Here is a 25,362-nt window from a genome sequence, read left to right on the forward strand (position 1 = left end):
ATGTTACGGCGTCTTGAACAAGGCTCGCTGGGCATGCACGATACTATCTTCAAGCGCTGAGCGTTGACCGAGGTAGGGAACTCAGCAGAAAGTACTTGTGTTGCCACCCTCTCCGTAGTCTGTAATTGTCATTGACACCGAAGAATCGTTGTGATCATGCCTGAGGGCGCCGAAACCACACATACGCCGGAGGGCTCATTTTCTCCTTTCTCAGTGGCGGTGCTGTCGAGTGCACGCGTCTCGAAGCTAGTACTGCCAGACTACAGTGCTTTTTTTTCTTTTTCTGTGTGCTTCAGATTTGCTTTCCGCTCGCCGCTTGAAAAGCGACCAGGCAACGCAGAAAGAAAGGCCATGCAGTGTCCGGAGGCCTGACTTGGGGAAGTTACAGGAGCCAGATGATGCTTGCTTATTCGCTTCTCGGGATCAGTGCATGCAGTCTGATGACGGAGACCCGTCCATGGCAGTCAGCGAGGGAACGCCGCATTTTGGAGACTCCTCGGAGAGAAAGGAGAGAGAGAAAGGGGACTCGAGGTTGCCAACGGTCGCCCGGCTCTTTGGCTTGATTCGTCTCTGTACGCTGCGGGGACGACAAGTGAGTCGAGGAGTTCCTGTCATTACTGCTTGCTTTACTGTGGTTTTTCTTAACCGCGCTGCTCTAAGCTTTTTCTACTTGTAAAGCCGGGCAGACTCCCCCCATGCGTGCCATTCAGCGGACTCGAAGCGACAACACGTCCGTATCTATGTTGTTCTTCTCAGCTGAGATACCACCGACTCTTCCACTTGCAGGTGCTGTCTTTTCAGACGCGTACTTCTCTCCACCTCGATGTGGCGGTTTATGATCGACACGGCGCCAGGCGCTGAAAATACGTTCGCACGTATTCCCGTAACTGAAAACTAACTAACCCGTAACTGCATGACCGCGAACTGGTCTAATTTTTCGGTGTTGTGTGTTCATTGGTGAGTTCAGCTTCCTGGACCGCAGATGCTTCGAGAGCTCGCCGAAGCCCTAGCGTATCTGCATGAAAACTTCCTGGTCGAGATACAAGAGCCGTGCAAGAATCTCCGAGGGGAAGGTTCTGCTCAGAAGACTTCTGTCCTTTCCCCGACTACCGACGCAGTAGAGTGCGATTATCCGAGGAATCCGACCCATTCTGCTAACGGCCTTGGCAGACAAGAAAGAAAGCAGGGGGAGAGGGCAGCCGTTAGGGTGGACGACCACGCAACCAGGATGGGCGGCCAGACCGTTTGTGATTATAGTCGTATGGAAGCTCTCGCGTTATTGCAACAGCCAGCGGATGAGTCTCTTAGCCTCTCCAATCAGCCGACGTGGAAATGTCGACGCCTGTGGCAGCTTCCATGTGTTGACATGCGCCGCAGAGAGTACGAGCATCTTGAAGCAGTACAAAAAGTGAAGGCGCTTCAAAAAGCTCTGCAGGATCTGGGAGGGCAATACGCGAAAGTAGTGCACGGCTCCGCGCAGCGCGGAATGCAGAGTTTTCCAAAAACAAATCGATCGTTCTCGGATACAAACAAACAGATAGAGGGAGCCAACCGTTTCAGCCCGCTCGAGAGAATGGACGGCTGTGTCCAAGGAACCGCTGGACACAGCATGGTCAACCAACAAAGCCAAGCACAGTCTCCGCGTGCTTGTTTGTATAGTCGTCCTGCGGAAGGACAGGTCAAGAACGATCAAGCTGAACCCGAGGCGTCGAGAAAGGGGAGCGGGAGGGAAAGTGTTGCGCTTTCACTGGAGAGCACTCTGGACTCGTCAAAAGGTGTGCGCCGCGCTTTTGCGTATCACGATCGGACAGGGGAGCTGCACGCAGCTCTTCAGAAGGCTCAGCAAAACGCCCGGGCAGCAGACCACGCTATGAAGCTTCTCACTGCGCAGCAGAAGGCGTGCGACTTGGCTCTCATGCAGGCGCCTCAGCTCCGAGCGCCTGTTACACTCATGCGTTTCTTCATACGTGAAGTCTGCCCACGCCATCTCTTTTCTAACTACGGCACCGAGCCAAGCCGAGACTGGATTAGTGGACAGCCCAGACGTCCTTATTCTGGCAGTCGTACCCTAGCTTTTCCAGCTGGCGGCGAGGACTTACAACTCGCTGCTCGTAGGCGTACAGCCTCTGACCGGCCGGGTGACATCTCCCAGCCAAAAGAAACAGCCCCCAGTAGTTGCCTCTCTGCTAGGAGAGCCGCACTCCAGTCGCTTTCCGCTTCGTGCGACAGCAATCGCCACGACACACCGGCAGAGCAATCCGCGGTTGGAGGTCCTGCCCTAGCTATCGATTTGCGGCCAGTAGATACGCGAAGTCCTCCTCACAGCGAGAACGCCACTACAGATTCAGCCGTCTTGGCGATCTTCCAGCATGCATCCACCTTCGCTCCTGATCGACCCGACTCAGGGGGTGTCCGGAGTGTTGCACCGTCTTCGTACGCACGAAAATTGTTTACGCCTCGACCCAGCGTAGGGGTGCTTCCAAGGAATCGGCCGCCGTTTGGAGGCGCTGCGAAGTTTGTCGCGTCAGCACTTAGCGCAGGTCAGTCTGGGCAGCCGGGGGAGGTGTCTTTCTTTCGCGTATACCAGCACTTGCTCAAGCGCCTTCAGTCTGCTTGGAATCGAAGGGCAGGAGAAAGAGTGACTCTGGGCAAGTCGGCGTGGCATTCGGAAGGGTCCGCAGAGGGGCAAGGTCAGAACACGGTAGATTCTTTTTCTGCGTCATGCGGCGGGGAGGACACGTCAACTACCGAAGCGGTCATATGTGCTTACGACGCTGCAAGTGGAAAGGTCATATATGAGGACGCGATTCGACGGAGTGAGAGTGAACAGTACGCCCGCGGAGAAGGACTCCGGTTTCATGGGAATCAAACTGTTGCAAAATCAGATGATGACTCTCACCGCGCCCGAGACGGGCACAGCGTCTTGAAGGCGGCGGAGCTGACGGAAACTGGGTTTAACAGGATGGAATGGTCCTCCCGGTCTCTAGAAGGGCACACGATAACAGGGGCTGTCCTGTCCACAACACCGCTGGAAGGCGGAGAGCAGAAACATCTTGGCCAAACACACACTGGAAACAGCGCCTTGGTGTCATGCACGTACGTGGGTGTGGGGGCAGCTGAGACAGGTTTGACCCCTTGGGAAGCTGTGGAGATTTTCGCAGATTTGTTCAAGATGATGCACCAAGGTGAGAAAGACACATGTACTCCAGCGTCGCGTGCGTTTTCTCGCTCCTGATGTCGAGCCCCCTCTGTGCCCGAACGGCAAGTTACCCTCGAGGCCCTCACAGTCCCTCTGGCGTGGGGTGCCTCTGCTGCGGTCTTCTGATTCGATCTTTTTCTTTCGGTGTTTTTGGCTTTTTGTTTGGCAATGTCAACTGCTGGACTGGTGGCGGAGCCCTTCGTGGAGCCTCATACCTGTTGCCCTCTGGTACTCCGGCGAATACCAAGTGTCGGAGAAAGAGTGTTTTTAGCCCTTGTATCCGGGTTGTATCGTGTGTCCTTCCTACGCGCAGGCCTGTCCCTGCGCAGCGACGTGCATTTGCTATACCTAGGAGCGTCGCCAGTCGTCCCCCAGATCAACGTCTGCTGGAACACGTACCTGCGCGTGTTCGATGATCTTGACGTCCGTACCAGGTGAGCGCGTCTGGGAGGGGCTCGTCGACGCACTGCACGGAGTGGTTTGCGGTGTTTTGAGCGTGGGTTTGACAGGGGATTGTAGATGGACTGGGTAGTTTGTGTCTCCCCGGTGTTGTTTGCCACGTATATCCTTCTGCGCTTCCATCTCTAACTAGTCCCTCGGCACGTTGCATGCACCCGGTGTGTCAAGCACCTCCGAGGCTCTTAGACTGCCGCAACTAAAATACAGAGCTGTGGTGTCACTGTTGTGTCTCCAGCTTAGCTGGAGCCGGCACGAATAGATCTAGCCTTGCCGTAGGCCTCCCGAGTCAGCAAAACGGCCACACTATGACTTTTCGTGTCAATGTGAGATATTGTCAGGCAACTTGCAGGTCTTATAGGCGTTTCCCGAGAATTCATTATTGCCTCGACCCGCTCGTCATCAACGTCAGCAGGAGCAACTGATGCTGCTGAAGCGTTTCACGAGATGCACGAGAGTATCTTTCGAGACCGGTGAGGACCTATCTGATGTTGGGTTCGCCGGATATGAGGCCTTCTACTCCTGTTCGTGCTTGTACTGCTGTCGTCTAGGCTTTTCAGCACGCTTCAGTGCGCCTGCTTACTTGTGTGCATCCCTCTATGGCGAGCTAGGCTCGTGCAGAATTGGCGGGAAAATCGCCCTCTCAAGGGCTAGTTTCGAGAACGGAAAAGCCCAACTACTCGCGAATGGCTGCAATTTACCATTGTGGATTCTCGCGGGCCTGCGTCACTACGGCACAATACTGGGCAAAGCTTTCGAGTTTCCTTGGCGATGCGTCCAGTCTTCCTCTTGCCTGCGTACGCCAGGACGTCTGCCGCTGTCGCGTTCGGTTCCGCACGGCAAACATGCTTTGGTTTCTCCTTTAACTGTCCTCTGCCGCGTTTGCCTCGGTCTGCATTGTTGTTCCAGGCTTCTGTTCGAAGAGCTCTGGAAAGGACAAGAGCTGCTCGTCCACCGTCGGTTCTTCGCGGCGCTGCAACTTTCCGACATCCTCACAAAAGATGCGCCGTTGTGGAAGGTCGCTGAAAAGTGAGTTGGTGTGAGAGAGGCAGCACAACGCCAATCGCTCTTTTCATCAAAGGGAAGGCAGTTCTAGAGCATGGTCGAAACCGTGCAGTTTTGGCCTTAGTGTGAGGTTGCTGCCGCGTTGCTGCATGACGGAGAGTCACGTCGGTAGCGTCTCTAGAGCGTCTTGAATTGCTTTGTTCTAGAGCAGCTGCGTTGCTACAGTGAAACGATGCAGGAGAAAATGCGGTCCTAGCGACAAGTCCTGTTTCGTCTTTCCAGACGCTCAGAATGATTGCCTGCAAATCTCTCGACCGTGGCTTTGCTTTGCGGCGAGGTTTCAAGGGACAGTTACCACCTCGGTGTGTGCCCGCGTCAAGACGATACACCCCTGCTTACAGACGCTGCCAGAAGTAGCGGGCGTTAACTCATCTTGTATGAGTATGTGATTTGTCTTGTTTTTGGCACAGGTTCGGGTCATCTCCTTCTGCCATCCAGGGCCTGTTGTCTCAGGCAGTCCTTTTCGCTGCGACCGTGGCAAAATTCGTATCTAATATGCCACCTCAGCTGTAAGTGTCCTGTCTGCATGGATCTTGGTGAGAGACTAGCTTGGCTTCGAACCGTAGTTGGTATTGAGGCAGCTGTACGTACCGCCTCGCCCAGCGAAAGTTCCCAGTCGGAGACGAAATAGAAACAAAAAAGGCCGGGTGCTGGCGGGCAAGACCGTTCACAAGTGACCGCATCAGAGAGGGCTATATATATATATATATATATTGCATAATACAGTACGTATGCTTGTTCTGAATCAGGCTGATCCGCTGACGAGTCTGGCTGCGTCCGCAGACGGAACGGTTCCGTACACAAGCCACATGCTACCCTAGACTGCCGGGCGCTAACTCACACCACTGTCGCCAGAACTCGAGACAGGTGGTCATCTTGACAACTCCCCAGCAGCTGAACCCGCAGTCGAGGCTGATGACAAGCAAGAAGGTTTTCCACATCACTAAGAGAGTGTGTGTTCGCGAGTGAGGCCGCCCGATTTGAGTGATGAGACGGTCGATTGGCTCTTGCCGCCTGCTGTTCGGTACAGCAGTTTAGCAGTTGCCGTGTCGACACGTAGCGGGTGGCACGTAGTGGACAGTGTTGCACAGAGGTAGTCGCCATCTGCACGAAACTGTCACGGCCAGGTTTTGCAGGTGTGGACCTCCTCTCGTTCTGTCTCGAGGCTCAAGGGGAGACGGGTCGCAGTGGCGTCCCTAACTGCTGGTCTGCTGTAGGCCGCTCGGTTTGTATACTCGGTCGAGGATGGTCTACTGGAAAGCATGTTACTTACCTCGTTCTGATTCCCCAGGTCTGCCCTTGGAGATGTGTTTCGTGCCCTTGGCGAGAAATTACGCCTCCACGCGCACTCCCCATGCACAGCCATGTGGTCTCCTCCGCCGGGATCGCGCTCTTCCTATTCCTCTGCTGGGTTCAAATCTGGTCAGCGTCTGTCGTCTCCAACTCTTCAGCCGTCTCTTGGGCACAGAGAAGGGTCTCCATCTCGCGAAGCTGTTGGAGCTATGCAGCAGGTTGCTCCGGGAGTCGCTTTACCTCAAGCCGTCCGCGGTCTCCTTGCAAGTTTTGAGGGCCTCAGTCTGCGCCAGGCTGCGGCGCTTGTTGCTGCCGGTCTGGACTGCGCAGACGCGTTGGCCCGGGCATCCATCGGAGTGATTCATAAGGTAAGAGCAGACCAAGTAGAGCAAGTACCATATGAGCTATCAGACAGGTTAGTTCACTTTACCGGAGTGTTTTACGTGATGCTGATGCTCTTCCTTTCACGGCCGCCGCTAAAGGTTTCTCATGAAGGGGCGAGCCGAAGGTGCCAGCTGCACGTGTCAGCGTCATCGAGTGTCCAAGTCTCGTTTAGGGTCGTTTCGATAAGGAGCAAGCTCGCAGCTGAAACGAGATCAACGCTCGAGGGTCCCTCGGGTGGGTATGCCGCAAACCAACATGTTTGGTGAACAAAAGATAACCACGTGAGCGCTTTTTGGTCGTGTTAGCTGACTTCTGTTTTTGTAGATACTTGGTTCAGAAGAACATAGTTTCTTTTCGTAGCTCCTACCACGTTTTCTGTCCCCCCGGGTCCCGGAGAGCTTATGTGGTGTCGGACCTTTAACCCTACTTTGGTGGGTTACGCTCGGTCCTTTCACTCTACATTTTTAACTTCGTAGGAGGTAAATCACGTTATGCTCCAGAGAGAAGAGGCATCTACCGGAGTTTGTATTTGAGGTATTTAGCTTTCGGGCCAGTGCGTTTATTGTGATGAAGCGACCGTTCAGGAGTCGGATGTGAGTGAAAGGTTTTATGCTTCTCACCCAGGCTCTGGAGGCTACCGAGCCGGCAGACGTTTGTATATCGACCCAGCAGGGAGACCCGGTGCGAGTTAATGCCTTTCGCGTAGTGGAGCGACGAAAGCGGGAGACCCGGCGTTTTGTAACGTCGGTGATGATCAAAACGGAAGCCCAGCGCCTCCTTCGAAATGCTCAGCAAGTAAGTTACATCCGCTTCAGACTCAGCTCGCTGCTCGCTACCACTGCACTGCTTGGTCCAAATATCTTCGCTTGCCCAGGGCCTGTTACTGACGGGCTTATTACATCTTCAAAATCTTGTCTACGCGATCGTATACCTTATGCACAGAACCGACCGTTAGAATTTGCCGTGACACGTTGTTTAGATGTGTATCTGTGCGGTGGCCAAGTACGCAGACGACGGGGAGCTAAGGTGTACCATATATGACAGTTTGCCTGTCCTTTAGCAGTCTCTCATGGCGAAATAGCTAATGTGAACAGTGACGTCGTTGCCGCCTTTCTGCAGGAACTTGATGACGCCGCGACTCAACGAGAGCTTGCGGCCTGGGATGGACTTAGTCAGTGTCAGAAAGAAAAAGCAACGCGCGCTCAAAAAGAACGACAATGCGATGCTCCTGACAAGCCCGCGCGACTGGCAGCGTATCACAGAAGCCCTGCGGAGGACCCCGAAGGGGTCTTAGACGGGACAGATACAAGCCGTGAGAAATCAAGAGTGAGAAATCCTGGACAGCGCGTCCAGGCAGGCCCCGATACACACGCCGGAGGCGCGTCACGTTCTCGTGGAGGTCGCCTTTACAGCGAGTGTAAAAGAGAAATAACGGACTCTCGTAGCAACATAGGGGTGGCGCATTTTCTGCAGCGCGCTCATCTCTGCTCTTTTTTGCGCTATTCAAGGCGGACGGAGACGGACCAAAAACGAACGACACATTCAGATACGCGAATACCTTCAGTCTACCAAGACGAACGACAAGAAGAATCAGCAACAGACTGCTCACCATCAGGGACAGAGTCAGACGATCCTTCGTCTTTGGACACCGAAAGTATGTATTCACTTTCCTTGGACACAGACAGTGACCCCAGCTGGGCAAGCGGCGTCAGTACGTCAGACGAAGGTGGAGAGAACGAGTGAGGGCGAGGTCTGCCACTCTCCGAAATGGCTGAAGAGGAACCGGCTGGTCCGAGGAACGGGATGCCTTCGGACAGCTCTTTGAACACTGTCCGGGGTTAGAAGAGCACACGTGACATTTCCCTTGTAGCAGCTACTAAGCCACCGCTGCAGACTCCAGCTGCCGATTCTCTCTCCAGGATGTACCAGCACCCGAATGCTTTGTCCGGATCGCCGCAGGTAGTCTGCGTCACTTTACAACAGGCTGAGCATCTTCAACAACCGCTGCACATGCCGAGAGTCGCAACCAACGCACACTGGAAACACCGTTTTGTTCCCGTGTACTACCTATCTCTCACACTATAGGGTTTGTATCTCTGAGGGAGTGCCCATCTCAGTTTCCAGGAGGAAAACCCCCCTGCAGAAAGGCCGTGGAGCACACACTGGTATTGAAAAGAACCGGTACGAGGAAATTCCTTCTGTGTCTAACTTCCCCTGCTGCGGACAATACCCCAGGGACACGTGTACGCACTCTCGGCGCTGGTTGTGGGGCACCCGATTGTGCTTCAACATCCTCAAACTCCTGTATATCAATTATTTCTTTTCCAGTGATACATTGCAGCGGGAAAACGCTTCGAAAGCTGGGGGGGTGTTTCTTTGCATAGAGGTCGGGGAGTCCTCCGAGCGTTCTGTCCCCTCCCGCCCCTGCGGCTTGGCATGGGGGCTGCACTGGCCCGGAAAGTGTTGTTCCACTTCCAGGAGAAACGGCAGGTGGTGCTATTCTATGGAGCCTGCACACGCTCCCTCTTATTACAGAGTTGCGGTGCGTTGTCCGCCGTATTAGCAGTCGGTGGGGAAATCGAACTGTCTTTGCAAGTGATTATTTCAGGATTCGGGGACGACCAAATGGAGGGCTTACCGAAGCGAGGTGACACGGGGGCGTGAGGGCGATCGCGCTCTTGCCTCAACTACTCGTAGGAAGCCTGGACTCGCCACGCCTGACACTTGCCTTCAGATTCCCGGCGTTCCGCGGCGCAATTCTGTATAGGACGCTGCCCGGAAAGAAAGGGCGACAGAGTAATTGCCGACTGTTGCGCAACTAGCTGCAAGGCATTGCTGCTGAGTTCAGCGGCAATGCCTTGCGAGTTCTCCGTTTGTGGGAAGACGTCGACATTCTCCAGTGCGCTTCCTGCGCAGGTTCGCGTCTCCGTGCTTCCCGTCTGCTGCGTAATTGTCGGTGAAAATTCCCCGCTAATCGACGGGGGGTTGGCAGGCGCAATCTTGGAAATTGAAGCCGAGTCGAAAAAATTCCGTCGCCGGGACTTGAACCCGGGTCGCGCGGGTGAGAGCCGCGTATCCTAACCACCTAGACTACGACGGATGGTAGTCGAGCTGTGACGCGCCGTGGCAATGCTTTTGCAAACGGGCCCGTTGGTGTGAAATAGGGCCACTAGGTAAGCCAGCGACACCCGGCCTTCCCGGTCGCGAGCCGTGGACGAGAGACGACCGTGGTACGTGGCCCTGGCAGACTGACGTAGCTTTCAGTCTGCCGCCGATGCCGTAGCTTGACTGTGTAGTCACCCGCGGCCAGCTATTGGGTTTCCGCAAAAATACCGTCGCGGAAGAGTGGCCACCTGCCAGCTTGTCCCGTCAGCGATGAACCTTTGTAGTTGCGCAGGAGCCGACAGCAGTTACAGGTACTTCATCAAAGACCCGTAATTCTGACTGGGCCGATAGACCAGGTTTCGGTTCTGTTGACACCACACACCTGGAAACATGACGCGTTTTATACGATTACGGGGGGCTATAAGGAGACGCAAACACCGTGATACACTGCCATGGCAAATGCTTTTCCAGCTGTGCCGGACAGGAGTTCTCTGGCCACTCCGCACTTGCCTTCGCCGATGTCCTAGATACTTAACAATAGTGTATTCATGCTCCTTCACGTGCGTTTGCTCTTGCAGAGGCTTCGTCTGCGATCTCCAGGATCTGCACACAACACAACAAATCAACATCGACACCACAAACTGTGATCTTTGGTTCGGTTCTTTCGCCATCGTTCAGGAAATCGAGCGCGCTCTGCGAAGTGGTACAAAAATAAATCTGATCTGTAAACCAGACTCGAGGTACACTGCAGCACATTTGGCGCCAGCTTCACAAAGAAGCTCGTGCACACACACCTGTACTCGCCCACCTTGTGACCTATAGTTCTACTGCCCAAGAAACAGGACTACTACCCGCCCCCATATAGATGCAGTCGACAGGCCAGGGAAGGCTCATCCTCGTTCTGTCAACAAAAAGCCTCGTTGATGCAACCAACGTTTTCTGTGGTCAATGTGTGCTGCAAAAACCAGTCGATCTGACCCATTTTTGCTTTCCTCAAGCGTTTTCCAGTGAGCGGCCCGCACGTAACTGACCTCCAAGTTTCTTCCCGTTCACGTTCGCCCACAGTGCGGTTCAGCCATCTAAGCCATAAACCCCCACGCCTGCCCAGGAGAGAAGAAGCACGCCTTTGGCTGGGTGGCAAGCAGACCCCTTCTGCCGCTTCTGACCACACGGTTCTTAGTTTTCGTATTTGCAAGCTTACCGGAGCCTTGGATGTCCCCGCCGGTGTTTGACCAAGGAATTGAATAAGGGGGTGCTGCACCGAGGAGCACACGCCGCGAAGGCAGTACAACAAGAAAAACTCACTTGTCGCCGTTGATCTTTTAGTTGCGGTTGCTGCAGCCGCAGTTCGTATGTATCTTGTTTCTCAATGGTAAGCGCCAGGCTAGAAGCCGTCATATGAAGGTTGATTAGTCGTCGTCTGAAGCCAGTCACACAAGGGCATCATCAGCCAGGGATTCAAGGTCAGAGTGTGCAAACGCCGAGAACCAGAGGCGCGAAGTATGGTAGCCTGTGCAGCGGGAGACAAGAGACGGAGAATGGTAACAAGGAACAGATCCCCAGGACAAAAGAGCAGCAGATGAACACGGGCAGAGACTGGTGCGCAGCACGCGGCTTTCAACCAGTTAAGCCGTGCATCTGACAGTGCTTCCAATCCGGGGGAAGACAGCCAGAGGTGCGGCGCTCCGATGACCAGAATCATCTTAAGCGTGGCGGATGCGGGCCTCTACTGCTCCTAAGCTAACGGCGGCGCGTTAAATGGAAGACATATATATGCCAACGGAGGCACCTTTCGACAACATCTCCGGCATAAGGATTGTGTAAGTGGGACTACTCACCTGATCTCCTCGTTATCTTTTGCTCCGGTTCCCTCAGCCTTCTTCAGAAGAGCTAACGCGTGCCGAAGCGCGTCTATTTCTTCTTTCTGAAGCTCCAGCGACTTGCCTGTAAGCGGTCCCACGCCTTGCCTGCCTTCTTCCGCTCGGCTAATGATGGCCTGGACACAGCGACAGTTCACCGAGGCCACACCACCGGACCGACAACGTCATGGTATAGCCGAGGGGGCAGAGGTTCGTGCCTAACTATGTCGGACTGGTCCACACGTACGCGATAGGACCGACGACGTACACGGCCAGAAGCAGGTGCGCAAATCTCTCGAGGAGACGCTGTGCGTCGTGAAGGGGCCAAAGGCTGCGGCTGTGCACTTATTCTCCATGAGTTCAAACCTCAGCTGGTTGTCCTGAATCGACTCCTCTCCCTCGGCCCTGCGTTGTATTGTTACAGGCACCGCGAGGCCGGGTGCTGTACCTCGGCGACCATACAACGCGCTTACGTGGTCATGCCGGAGACGAAAAGGCAACGAGAGCATGGCGTGACATAAGCAGCTTCAGCCGTACACGCGGAGTAGTTGTTTCGGCAATTGGGCCCGGCGCATTTCCCCGTACTCGGTTCCGCAAAGTGGGTGTACATGTGGAAGCAAACACCGGGCGCGACGGTCGTCAATTTGTTGTGTGTACCTATCAGCAGCTACTCTTCCTACGCCGCACTGAGGTGGACGCATATAGTTTATCTGTGTCATGGGGCTTCGCGAGCTTGAGAAATATCCTTACTAGTCTGTGACTCCTGGCAAAAAAGCTCGGTTTCTCCACTCATTAACCGACGACGAGAACACGCTCGCAAAAGTATTTTCCTAGCATCAGTTGTAGCATAAAGGTGAAAGACCGGTTAGGCCTAGGCTTGTTTCTCGTCCCTACCTGCAAGGCGCGAAACTGTTTGAAGCGCGTATCGCACGCCTCCATGTAGGCAGCTGTCTCCTCCTGCAGGCGAGAGAGCACTCGCCACAGCTCGGGCTGGTCCGTCACGTGCTGGCTCAAAAATTCAAGAGTCCGCAGGGTTGACAGCAGAAGTGCGCGCGCGGTCACATCTGCTGCTTTTTGCCTTTCGTTCTCGGCAGATCGGTTGCTGACTGCTGCGTTTCCCTCGTCCTCCGCTTTTGCGATCGCATTCGGCGCAGTCCGAAGTTCGGTTTGCACAGGGCTCTCCTTGAGTGAAGTCGACTGGCTTGTGGAAGAGTCCACTTTCCCCAAAGTGTCATCCGACGCTGCGCTCGTCTGCGGCGCTTCGGTCAAAACCACGTGCTCAAGAAAGCCGTAGACCCAAACAGGAATCTGAGCTTTCTGAAACACAAAGCCGCACGATCCGCCATGTCTCATCCGCTTACAGTTGCCATCCTGCTGTCCCGGTCCCTGTATCCGCCAAATGGGCCCCGAGATTCCCCAGCTGCAGTCGTTTGCCGGTGGTGAAGCTATCCGTCATACACCCAAAAAGCTTGCTATGCTCCTCCAGACTGAGCTCTTGGCAGTGTGATACGCCAGAGCGGATCTCCAACTAGCACACGGAGTTGTCGCGTCGCCAGGAGGAACGTGCCCCGCAGACGCTTTAGCACACACAAGGGAAATGGGCCTGCTTCGACCGCAGCGCCATACCAGTCGTCTCCAAAAGCAATTTTTCACTGCGGCAACCTCGCTCTTTTTGTCCACCACGTGGACAGATTGTTACCCACCGGCATAACCTCTACCATCGCGGCGTTCACCCAGGACGCAAAGCTACCGCCTCGTTACCTGTTGCACGAGTACATGCTTAAAACGCCGGCCGAAAACTGAAAACCCGGGAGTGCAAAAAGTTGAGGACTCTCCTCCAGCTTACCATGTTGAGACTGACGTAATGCCGCAGCCCTTCGTTAACGGCCCTAACATCACGGAGCCTTACAGCGATTTTCACGTAGTTGTCCCACATTCTCCAACTCTCCCGCCGGTGCTTTACAGCCTCGCCTATGCAAATCCGCGCCACGGTCCACGCTTCACGCTGCACTCCGGCGGCACAGCACACTTCTGTTCAAGTGTACGAATGTTGGGAAATTCTTGAGAACTCTCTTCACCCCGGTGAACACCCAGGTATTTCCGGGGACATCCCCCGAAACCCTCCCGTACGTAATTAGTGCATTTCACCTTTTACTCGAAGGCTCTCTCCTAAGGGCGCCTACTTTGCCCGTGAGGCCGCCTGCTGCCATATTAGTTAATCAGGACAGAATGTTCTTCCGACCCGTTCTCTAAAGAATCAAGCGGTACGACAACACCACAAAGGAGCCCTAACACCCTGACACCGGCGCAGCGGTCAAGTGCGACTGCCTGTTTTGCTGAGAACTTTGACCCATCGAATACTGCTGCGCTTGTTGAATGGCCATCCACCCCGACCAGACCGTCTCGATGTCCGATATATGAAATCCAGGCCGTAACAGGAGCGAAGTGGAATAGTGCATTGCAGAGGCGTGCACGAACGAACAGGTTACCCACGGGGATCAAAACCAGTTTCCAGTATACCAGCAGAGGCATTATTTAGCTTACAGAGCAGTATTTAGGTCCGCTAAAACGTTTATAGTCGCCCTAATAACAGCTCATGAACGCACCCACAGACACCGAGTACCTGAGAGTGGACTGCCGCCAAGTTTCCCCAGGCGTCTCCGTCATCAGGCTCGAGCGCTACAACACGGCCAAAAGCTTGGGCGGACTCTTCCCACTTTCCTAGCCGCATGAGGCAGCACCCGAGGGTGAACCAGCACCCGCGGTTCATCGGGTTGATCTCCAGGGACTTCGCGTAAGACTCTGCTGCCTTGTCCAGCTCATTCTGCTTAAAGTAGAGATGACCGAGGGATCTCTGAGCTCGAGCATACCGTTGCTTGGAGAGAATCCTTCAACAGCCACGAAAAACGCAGGGACCCGGAGCAGCACAGGATGAGGAGTCTCGTTTCCAGCCAGTAGGGATGGATCCGCAGGCTTTTTCTGCGTGCCTTCCCTCACCATCGGGGACACTAGACACACGGCATACCTTCATCACAGCGTGCGACTTGCTTCACAGAAAAACAAGCTCACAGCTTGTCTTGTTGGGTGAACAAGGCAGGGCCGTGCGTCTTGTCCGTCAGAGAGGCGGGCGTTACCATGCTTCGGTGCACCGCAGGCACTGCTTTCAGTAAAGGACCAGTCGTTTTCCAGTTCACTCCAGTGTCTCGCGTTCGACAAAAGAAAACATGTCACGAGAGGCAGGAAAACCAACTTGTCTTTCACTGCGAGCACGGCTATCCAGACCCCGGAGCGCTGACCCCCCGACCAAACGCTTTTGAATGTCCGATGGTACCACGTCAACAACTGAATAAGCACAGTCGCTGCCCCTGAAGTCTCTAGATCAAGTCAACGGTTGTAACATCTCCCGCGACCCGACGCTGTACACCACCTTCGCCCATGGCAATCTTACCACGCCTTCTTGTAGCACTCCGCGTCCTTCCTAAGATCTCCCAAAGTACACCAGAGAGGCGGCGTCTCATGTACCTTCAGACGATCGACGAGCTGAAGAACATCACGCGTTCACGTCACATGGATCATGGATCATTCTCCGGTCCCCGGCGCTGATAAGCTCTTCTTCGTTTACCAGCACGCAATGGGACGAGGACTGCAGCAGTATTATATTGAACAGGAATTCACAACATGCTGTTTACGGTTAGAAGATATGCTAACAGAGCGGGCGGAGTCCGTGCAGTTATGGACGTCCCGTGACTTCCTAGGTACGAAGGAGCAGTGAGTAGAAGGACCAACTGCAGCACTGGTGCGCACCTGGAGCGCTCCCGAAGCGAAGTGGCACACAATGCCCGAGTGCAGAAGCCAGGGCTGACAGCACCAAAGTTCTGCCGTCGGAGTGCTTTGGCCCAGCCTAGCTGAGTGATTCTGAGAAAAGTGGGTCTTCTTCCTTTCGGTGGCCACTGTGCAGAGATACACGTCATAACACGAAGCTGCAATTCGTCCCCAGAGCCCCCACGAGATCGCCTTATGCATATTTCAGTTTGAGTCAGCACCCTCCTTGCTGCAGTAGCCTGCTACAGGTCTTCTTGGAGCCTGATTCAACCCAGAAGGGACGTACCAACTCCTCTGCATCAGCGCGACGATCCGCTGCGTACAGACATTCCGCCGCATCTTCCCACATCATCAAATCCTTGAAACTCTCATACGCCTGAAACAAATGCACGCATCGTCCTGTCGTCAGAACCGGCTGCTGTCCGTTCACCGAGCTGCAGTTTTCGGATACGCCGAAGAATTGCCGAAGAAACCACCTGCGGAGACAACTGCGAACGGCTGGTGCTGATCGTCCTAGCACCAGCCACCCTGAGACCGCCATATGAAGTACGATGGCAGTAGACTTCTCGTGCGCTGAAACCGACTATGGACAGAGCTGAGTCCCCGCAACTCGCGCAAGCTGTTTGACACTTTTTCACTACTTCCAATGACCTACCGCTGCCTTCTCTTTCTGGACGTCGTCCGGGCCTCGGGGTCTCGAATGCACGTGAAGCGGCTGCTTTGTTGCCAAGAAAGGCATTCAGACTCTACTAGAACCGTACACACCCTTCCTGGCAGTCTGTCTCCGAAGCACTGGGACGTACCGTTAGCGTGCAGCCCATGCGCATCATCCGGAAAGCTGCGAAGCCGTTCAACCACACACCGTAACACGCGCTTGCTGCAGACCTACTTCCAAGTTTTTCGTCCATCTGTTTCACGAGATGGCAGAGCGGCCGAAGCAGGGGCACTTCCGCGGTGGACGAAGTCTGTTGCTAACTCGCTACTGCCGCCAGGGCCCATCCATGTTCAGATATGGGATGACCTCTTTACTTCGTGGCGAGGGTATGCGGGAAAAAATGCTACGATCCCAGAGAGCCACGAAAGGAGCGCCTGAGCGAATAGGCACTTTCAGCTACACAGCAAGGCCTTCACTGCGACTCAGGATCACATCCGGATCTGGGCGTCCTTAGTCCCCCCAAGACAGGGGGGACGCGAAACCCGGCTCCGGATCTGAAGACCCATGTCCCGCTGTTTGGCGACCCTGCATTACAACTCCTCTGGATAACAGAGCAAGTCTTGTTTTCTAAAGGTGAAACAGTTTTCCCGTCTGATCTGTGTATCTAGCGCGCGGCATTCCGACAGAGGCAACAACCAGCGGGCCTCGAATCGGAGATAGGCGTAGGCAGCTGCTGGTTTGAGGGTGGCATGAACTCAGATGAAAGAGGCAGAGTTTTACGGTGCACTCACCAAGCTCTCGCTTGCCTTCCCACCAGCTAGGGTAATCCACGTCGAAGGCGAACGGCAGTCGTCTAGAAGCGGAGGGCTCGCGATCTGCGCAGTCGGACAAAGTCCATGTCGGCAACCGGTGTTAGTCGGCGCCGCGAGACGGTCCCGCCTCCACGCAAGAAAGCTCACTCTCTAGCGCGGGATGCAGCCGCCACGCCGCTGTCAGCGAGCCATTCCACAATCGTGCCAAGCTATCTACAACGAGAAGGAAGCGCCCTCCTCGTTCCTTACTGCAGCTGCTGCTCTGCTAACTCTGCTACTGCTACGCCGGTCTGTCCAAAAACTCGCTGCGCCCTACTGCACAGCGCGATGTTGAACCGTGGGAACCGACGACAGCATACGCCTTCCAAGCGTGCGCACACATAAAGCAGTGAGAGAGGTGATTCTACTGTGTTGCCAGTCGGGCCACGAGCCACCGTTGGACCCGCAGACACTTTGTTAGCACTTACCGTTGAACTGGTCGATCAGGGCACTGAGCTGGAGACAGGCCCGCTCGACGGTTTTGCCGCGATGGTACTCCGCCTTACAACGCAGCCAGAGTGCCGCCGAGTATAGAAGCCAGTCCTTGCTCTTCATCATGAAATCATCACCTTGCGGGTCTCCGAAATCATGCCCGTCAGCTGCCGATCCAGACGTGACGCCCGGTGTTTTGTCGGCGTTCTCCGGGAGAACCAGGCAGCGGGTGGCCACGGCATTCAGCTGTTCCATCGCCAGCTCGTCTTTCGCTGCACACCAGCAGTACAGCCCCACAGTAGAGACAGGCTTGCAGCCGTGAAACACTTGACAGACAAGTAACTCCTGGGGCAGAAACATGTGCATCTGTAGGGCACGACCCAGCCCCAGTTAGTTCGGTCAACTCGTTGACCGCTACCAGCTTGTATGCAGCTCTCGTCAGCAGGCACACCATCAGCGGAGCGTGCTAACACTGGTGACAGTCACGGTCTCCTTAAATCTCTGGAAGATGGTGCCGTGTCCTGCTTGCCGGGAGAACGCAATGACCGTCCTGTGCACTCACCAGGGTTTGACCCTAGTATCCGGATACCTTCGGCAAGCAGCAGCGCCTGTTCCATCGTGTCCAGCGGCCGCTCAGCGGCTTCCACGTCCTCCCTGCAGAGCAAATATTACAAGCGAGGTCGCGCATGTTCACCTTTTTAGCGCGTCGTGACAGGCCACGGACAAGCGAAAGCGCAGCCGATAACAAACAGATGCAAAGGCTGTAAGACCGCAGCACCTCGTTCAATATGCTTTTTGAAGGACGAGATGAGAGAGAGTCCTCAAATGGACAACTACCCACAGATGCTAATCCGACTGACAGAAGAGTATAAGCTCGAGGTACAGAATCAGTGCTGCGTTCTCCTGCTCAGGCGCTTTGGCTGATGAGGCTGCCGTTGTTCATGAGAGCAGTGACCCGGACTCTGCAGGGACAAAAACCCAGATACAAGTGGAGAAATCATGAAGTCAGTCCACGAGACGCAATGGCCGGGGCGACGTGGTCCCGAAAGTAACAGCAAACGTTCACCGGGGTGCAGCGTCCACAGCCCAGCCCATCAGAGTTCCTACGGCGAAGAAACAAGGGGAAACACAAGACCTTTCTCGTAGGAACCCTCGGTAGGACGAGCCAGACGTGACCCCCGGTGCAACTTCCAGGGCTCACCCAGCTCAGCTGCAGTCTACTAATACGTGGCACCATCAAGGGACGAGAGGCTGGACCTGGCGCTTTCTGGAGAAGCGGAAGGGCGACGAATGCTCGAGGAGCTGTCGGTGAGTGCGTAGGCGACCAACCACTTCGTACTCTGACGCATACAGAACAATGAATCCGAGTGAGTGCAGCGAGATGTGAGGACTTACTCGGTAAGCTTCGGCCTCTCCAAAACATCAGCATCGGGATGCACGTCCTGGAGCTTCCAGTCACGTCGTTTTGCCTCCGCTTCCGCAAGGTCGGCGGCGACAGATTCCTCAGGTTCGCCTACAACACCGAAAACACGGGCTGCACTTACAAGCTACGTGCAGGAGGAACATCGCCGCCGTTACCAACCTCGGAAAGCTCGACCGTCAAACCCGCTCCCTTGTGAACTTCACACAATTGATGCGTCTCGCCTTCGCGTCTCATCTCACCGCCGACACAAATATGTAAATTGCACAGACAAGGTCACCGCCACCCAAACAGCCTGTCCGGAACACTACACCACAGAAAGAGAGGATTCTTTCAGACTAGAAAACAGACCATACTAGAACTGTCCCGCAGTAACATGAAGAGGCGGGCTGATGACCTGTGCCGATGGAGGGGCCGATGCCACGAGAAAGAGAACACCTGTCTGGTAAACACTGACAACACAAACGAAATGAGATGCGCAACGACGTGAGTACTACGCTTTGCAGGCTTCCACGTATACTTGCAAAAGAAACCGATCAGCTCATCTGCGACTTGGAGTGTACTCGTTCGACGACCAGGCCAAGAATATCTTCTAGATGACACTTCACACACCTTCCTGGGCAGGCGTGCGCGACTACCGCTCCGTACCCTTTGTAGTTGCTGTGACGCCCGTCGCCCCATGCTGCACGTCGGCACTCTTTCCCGCCGTCGGGGAGGGCCCTGCCGCTAGGGCTTCATTCCGTTGCGTTGCCGGACTGCACCCATTCGGCTTGCTATGGTTTGTAAGGTGCAGTTCTTCTTCTATCTTGTCTCTGTTAGATTCGCTCTGCACAGTGGATCCAATCGGAGGAGAATCACCTGTCCGCGTGACCGCAACAACTAGCTGCGCCAGAGACCGTTGCTGGTACTTCCGGCGAATGCCCTCAGCTCCTGTGAAGGCGAAATGAACCTCCGCGGCGCGACAAGCAAAACCTGTACGCACACCAACGCCAACTCGGCAAGTGCTAGAAGGGCATCCGGGATACGTCCGATATCTTCTAACGCCTGGATGTACAAAGCCGTGCCACGCGAGAGGAGAAGTGACCGGGGACTGCCGGGCCCGGGCCGCAATTTCATGTTAATTTTGGACACGCGGAACTGGACCACTCCTGATATGCACATCAGCCAGGGTGGTTCTGCGTATACAGAGAAACATCACATACGCTTGGCGCTCCGAAAAGCCGGCTTCCGATCGCTCAAAACACAAGAAGTACACGAGTTCTACAGAGGCGTCAAGATTCAAGATGGCCATTAGCGCCTCTCGCGAACACGATAACAGGGTATCAGGCTTTCCACGCCAGATACGTTGGTATTGAGTCCCGGTGCAGACCAGGGAGCGAACAAAAGCGTACGCGCGCGGAAACTCACACACGGGCACACCCAGCTTACTCAGGACGTCTACGTAGCCTTCGTCCAGGCGTCCGTACAGCGCGAGATGCAATGCTAGCTCCAAGAGCAAAAGCGCTTTCTGGCTAGAGGCCACTGAAAAAAAGAACACACACAAAAGGAGAAGAGGGGCAGGCTTGTACGAGCGCAGCCGGGTGCAACCCGTGAGCCTGTCGGCGGGGAGTCTCTTGAAGGGCATGAGAGCCAACAAGAATGACCGCCATGCTTCGGTACCAGCGACTCGACCAGGTGCCACGATAGCCAACCAGTGCAGGGTATTCGAGAGAAATTCACATCAAAGTAATTTCCCGTCTATCACTTCGAAGAACGCATGGTGCTCTCGAAGCAAAAATAAAAAAGCATCGCAAAGAAGAAAGCAAGGCGGATCCCCCTGTCTGTGCGACCCCGGAATATTGCCGTAGCCGGGCAATTTCGTTCCAGCGATACACCAGTCCAGGCTACACACGGAGTGCTCAACCGCAGCCGCTTTCGTTTGACTGGGGGGGGCGCATCTAACTTAGCGAGGCCAGGAGAAAAGTAACCACACGGAGCAAAACTGTTTGCGTCACCGCCCCTTGGGAAACGGTCGGTTTCCGGGTCGCTTACGCCAGCTAGCATGCGGCACCCAGAGTGTGTCTCCGTCAGCGCGTGCGTTCTCAGGTGATGCTGTTGATAAGCATGACTCCGTCTCCGACGGGAAAACGAGAAACGAAGTGCAGCGTGGCGTGGCTGCCACACCTGGCAAAGCGCTACACGGTTGAGAACCGAGCCCCCGAAGTAGAGAACAGGCTGCCTGCGATCCAGTTTCAGAAGACTCAACTCCTACGGCTTTCAAGAGATGTCTGGATTCTAGCTGACCCTTGAACGGACTGAAGCCGGGAGGCAGAAGCTGCAGAAGACATGGCAGCCGCAACGTAACAAAGACGCTGAGTTCTGCACCGCGCTTGACCTGTCCGTACCCCCGTGATTAGAGTCGTGAGAAGGGCTGCAGCTCGGGTTGCGTGCCTGCCATAAAACGACAGTAAGCGCAGGCGGGGGGGTACTGAAACTTGTGGAAGCCGTTCAGTCCCTTATGGCACGAAGGCGACAGGTACAAAAGACAGAAGCCCACGGCGCACGCCCGCCCTTCAGCAGCCAAACTAAGCTGGTTTTCACTCGAGAAGTTGCTGAACACCTCTTCCCAGAATTTGCATTAAAGCTTTTGTGTGCAGACGAGCGAACCGGAACAAGGGTTAAACTTACAGATATCTGCTTCAAAGCTTCCGTGTACTCATCAACGGACCGCCGCAGCAGTGAGGGCGCTGGACAAACAGCGGCGGACGGCCCCCGCAAGACCCGCTGTGAAACGTACGCGAGGCGGGCTTCCCAGAGAAAGACGGTAAGCACGGGCAAAGGACGGTTACTTGCGATGGGACAGCTGCACACAGGGAAGTCTTTACTCTTTCTTCCTGTCAATGCGTGGTCAACTCTGTCGTCTTGTCTGCAGGGAAAGTGACTGCTTTGCTTCCGAAGCCACGCGGAGAGTACACAAGCAGCCCACAAATACGGCAGTCCCCTGACAAGCTCGTAAACCTCCTGAAAGAAAGCCACCCAATAGAGGAGCAGCAACCGTTGGCGCAGAGAGAGGCATCACACATAGCAGGGTTAAGTAAGGAGATAGACAGAGACGGAGGCTAGCAACTAGTGCGCTGCCGGTGCTGCGTCGAACAAAATCCACGTACGATAATGCGGAACGGAAACCGTGTATCGTCATGCAGGAAAGAGCCGCAGGAGAATTCTTAGTTGGGGGAAGTGTCCAAAGGAACAGCAATACTGCGACAAGATCGAGACAGGCTGGGAAATCCGGAGGGCTTCTTGGCCTTACCTCTCCGTCAACAGAGAAGAAGTCCCTGGCCTCATCTTGTATTTTCAACAGGCCTGTCGGTTGCTTGCCAGTGGAGGTGAATGCAGTCGCTTCCCCTTGGTGCGCAGAGCACCCCGTGACTATTCCTTCAGCTTTCGGAAGTGGATTGCTGTCGGAAGCCCCTGTGGGGCGCGTACTTGTGCCACTCTCCTTACTCATGTTGGGCATATCGGGAGGCCCCAGCACGCAGATCTGTTCAAGCTGGACTTCGCAGTAACACCTCACAGCCACTCCTTCCTTGCCATGTCTCGGCGCAGAATCGTGAGCAGAAGTGTTCACTGGGCCCCTGCCGCACCGGCCACAGAAAGGGCAGCAGCAGGCAGCCACCTTACCAGACAGTGAACTCCTATACTCGGCCGGAAGAACACCGGCTCCTTCGCCGGTGCGTGAACAGGCAGACCCATTGCCCGCGGCGGAAGGCAGTGGATCTGAAGAAAGATGAGAATGATGCAGATGTATACGGTAAGCTGGGTGATCTGGAAACTTCTCTTTGCCCTCTTGCTCAAGTTCGACAGCCCGGACTTCTGAGGGGCGAAAAGGCCTGATAGGGGGACCCGTCCAATTTACCTGGTCGCAACCGCAGAACAACCGATTAACGCAGCAACAAACAGACAACTGCCGCTGCTTGACCACAGGGCACACTCTCGCGAGAGGCAGGGGGCTGGCTGGACGTCAGGCAGATGCTCGGGGCATGGCTCCGGTTGTGCTCAGGCGCTCTGCCCAGACACCAGTACCATTTGTGCAACCTCGAGGGGAATCTGATGGCCCTCTAACCGTGTGGTGCATTAATATAAACTTTATACCGGAAGACTTAGTCGGACGCGGGCACAGTGTAGAAACACGTTTCGTAAATAATGCACGGCCCACGCAGACAGACAACTGCTCAAGTAGACCCCCATCGGTACAGCCGCGCGCCTGAGAAGTTGACTCTACCCGTACGTAGACGTGAACGGGTGTTGGACTTCCAGAAAAACAACGGCTAGGCTCCGAACTACCTACCTGCATGAACAGCTGACACGCAGCCACAGACGCTAGCAGGACACCCCTCAACCTCAAGCTCTGCAACAAGGTCTCGGTCTCAGCGCTGACACCGCTGACACTGTGCGAAGCAGTCCTGTCTCCGGACCTTTCTTTGTGGTCTTCTTCGGCAGAGTTACCACAGCCACTTTGAAGTTCGTTATGCGAAGAGGAAGAAAAAACAAAGTCTTCGCAAGCGTTTTCCAGCTCCCGCCTCAAAACTTCTAGAGAAGGCGCATTGTCTGTCATAGCTGCATCTTCCCGCAGTTCCTCCCGCTCTGAAGAGGCACACTCTCGCGATGCGGCAGGAGGGCATGCCCCAGAGCTGATTGGAGGAGATTTGTCTTTCTCGGTAATTTCACCATTCAAGTGTGACAGACAGCAAGCTGCCTTCTCGTCCCCCACCTCAGCAGCTTGTGAGCGTCTGTCGACGTCATTTCTTCCGTTCCCGCATTTTACTAGCGGTCTCGTAAGGACAGGTGACAGCCACTGTGATCCGAAGAGTACGGAGCGATACTCGCAGCGTTTCAACGCCTGTAGATGCAAGACCAAAGCTGTGACAGAGCCTACACAGGAAAAGGAAAGCGGAAAGACAAAGGCGGGGAGATAACAGGGGCGCCGGTTCCTCGGGAATTAAAGGCATAGAACGATCTCCCACTAACAACGGACTGCAGGACGATTGCCCCCTGGTCCGTGAGCATGCGCGGGAGTACACGGTCTGTCAAATGAGGCTTTGTTGAAGCTCGCGCGGACACATGGAGCGGACTCCGGGAGCGTCAGAGTGGGGACGAAAAAAGTGGACAGAGAAACCATCGAGGAGCTACCGGCTCTCGGAAGCCGGCGGTCATCGGGACAATGAGTGTATTCACGGAAACAGAGATTGATAAGTCCCTGTCTGTGAGTTGCCTCAGAAGGAGAAACAGAAGAGGCAAAAGCACGATTCAAGGGCCTCGTCCTTCACTGGTTCTCGGCAATGCGTACGTGGCGGGCTTCAAGACCACACGGCACGGACACAACGTACGAAGGAAATCATCTTGAATCTATTATCCTTGCGGCTTCTCAGCCTCTGTCCGCGACAACGAGAGTGCGGCGGGAGGGGAATTGACTTCTGAGTACCCCTCGCCAACATGCGTAAAAGACCCCCCCCGAACTCTTCTAGGCAAGTCTTGACAAACGTACTTACATACAGGTACGTACACAGGGTAGAGAGGAGAGCATAGGTGGATGCGCCTGACAGTATGAATATCAACGCGGACACCCCAGGACAGACGGGGGGTGCATAGAAGAAATTCCACGCCGCACATTACCTCTGATAAGGAGCTCCTCCCGATCTAATGCTCCGCCAGCTTGTCGCCCCGTCTGCATAACCCGCCATGCTCTAACCACGTCGTCTATAAGCTGGCTTCGCCTGGCGGAAGTGAGACGCCGTGTCTCCGGAGAGCACAGCAGACAGGCTTCCAGCTGCCACAGTGCAGCGGCAAGATCCGACAGCCTGGAGCCAGACGAAGAAAAACCGCTTCCGGCTTGGGCAGAGGAGCTGTCCTCCATGCTCGGCTAGCGAGGTCGAGCAACAAGCCGAGTCGTGCGGAAAGGCTCTCTGATTCCTACTACGGCAAGGACTTGTTCGTGTCAAGGCTGCCGCTTCCCCGGCGCTTAAACCTCTTGAAACAGGCCGGAGCGTCACTACCTCCGCGGGTGCCTACAGCAGAAATACACGATGCGCCGGAGCAGGAGCGACTTTTGACGTGGAGCCGACGTCTAGAGGGAAGAACCGCAGAAAACGAAGGAAGATACAGGGGGAGGCGTGGAAGCCATAGAAACTATAGAAGAGTAAAGGTTCCAAGGCACTGTCACACAGTTCGTCTCCCTAGACCAAGCCGAATCGAAGATCTTCTTTTTCGAAAGAAGGATGTGTTTATCCTGTTGATGAGTCGACTGCAAGCCGAAAACGGAAGTAGCTGCCGTGTGCAGGGTGAGCCTTTGCGCTTCGCGTGGTGGCCTCTGGAAAAGGTGGGCCTGAGGCTCGCAAGGGATAGGACGGACAAAAAATGGAGTATCCTTGACAGAAGGGCCCTAACGTATTCACCTGGGAGACAGCTATCTCCACATTCTGCACAGGCGTGTCTATGTCTGTGGGGAGTAGATTCAGGTTACCACGCGCGATGTTGGGGGCTGAATGGCTTGCACATCGGTCTCGACTTCGAACCGAGGCAACAAATCAAAACCCGCAGTGATCTTGCTTGAGGAAAGCTGCGTGTTACTTTGCAATCACGTGGCCTAACTTGCGATCCCTTCCGGGGACTAGACAGAGGATAGCTTCTCTCGGTAGAAGATGCGCTGCGAGTCAATCCGGACTTCGTCGTCTTCCCGTGGCGCCGATTGCATGCCAGCACTGTCGGATGCCACGCTGTCCCCCGGGTCAGCTGGCATGCACGAAGTCGATCTCTGCTTCTACAGCAACTGCTGCTCGCCATAC

At 55.0% G+C, this 25,362-nt stretch overlaps 2 protein-coding genes across 2 annotated transcripts in view; one reads left to right on the plus strand and one right to left on the minus strand.

Annotated features, from left to right (window-relative positions):
* Nucleotides 1–8,672, plus strand: part of CSUI_001957 (dead deah box helicase domain-containing protein) — a 21,876-nt gene extending 13,204 nt beyond the window's left edge. Inside the window, exons 11-19 of the mRNA XM_068062160.1 lie at nucleotides 297–592; nucleotides 968–3,185; nucleotides 3,513–3,633; nucleotides 3,997–4,128; nucleotides 4,565–4,684; nucleotides 5,131–5,229; nucleotides 6,012–6,381; nucleotides 7,022–7,192; nucleotides 7,517–8,672. Of these exons, the coding sequence (XP_067925857.1) occupies nucleotides 297–592; nucleotides 968–3,185; nucleotides 3,513–3,633; nucleotides 3,997–4,128; nucleotides 4,565–4,684; nucleotides 5,131–5,229; nucleotides 6,012–6,381; nucleotides 7,022–7,192; nucleotides 7,517–8,140 (4,151 nt within the window). The 3' untranslated portion in view covers nucleotides 8,141–8,672. The remainder of the gene's footprint in view (nucleotides 1–296; nucleotides 593–967; nucleotides 3,186–3,512; nucleotides 3,634–3,996; nucleotides 4,129–4,564; nucleotides 4,685–5,130; nucleotides 5,230–6,011; nucleotides 6,382–7,021; nucleotides 7,193–7,516) is intronic.
* Nucleotides 7,562–25,189, minus strand: CSUI_001958 (tetratricopeptide repeat-containing protein). Its single transcript, XM_068062161.1, has 21 exons — nucleotides 24,194–25,189; nucleotides 22,869–23,452; nucleotides 21,831–22,436; nucleotides 21,209–21,541; nucleotides 20,573–20,855; nucleotides 19,949–20,062; nucleotides 19,190–19,513; nucleotides 18,517–18,634; nucleotides 17,684–17,775; nucleotides 17,118–17,393; nucleotides 16,630–16,713; nucleotides 15,987–16,021; nucleotides 15,470–15,559; nucleotides 14,810–14,901; nucleotides 13,985–14,249; nucleotides 13,208–13,366; nucleotides 12,256–12,678; nucleotides 11,341–11,498; nucleotides 10,808–10,922; nucleotides 9,036–10,105; nucleotides 7,562–8,401 (listed from the first exon to the last, which is right to left on the minus strand). The coding sequence occupies exons 1-20, from the start codon at nucleotides 24,432–24,434 to the stop codon at nucleotides 10,049–10,051; spliced, it is 4,449 nt and encodes a 1,482-aa protein (XP_067925858.1). The 5' UTR covers nucleotides 24,435–25,189; the 3' UTR covers nucleotides 7,562–8,401; nucleotides 9,036–10,048.
* Between the last annotated feature and the right edge of the window lie 173 nt (nucleotides 25,190–25,362).

The sequence above is a fragment of the Cystoisospora suis genome (assembly GCF_002600585.1).
Source record: "Cystoisospora suis strain Wien I chromosome Unknown contig_813, whole genome shotgun sequence".
Taxonomy (NCBI): Eukaryota; Apicomplexa; class Conoidasida; order Eucoccidiorida; family Sarcocystidae; genus Cystoisospora; species Cystoisospora suis.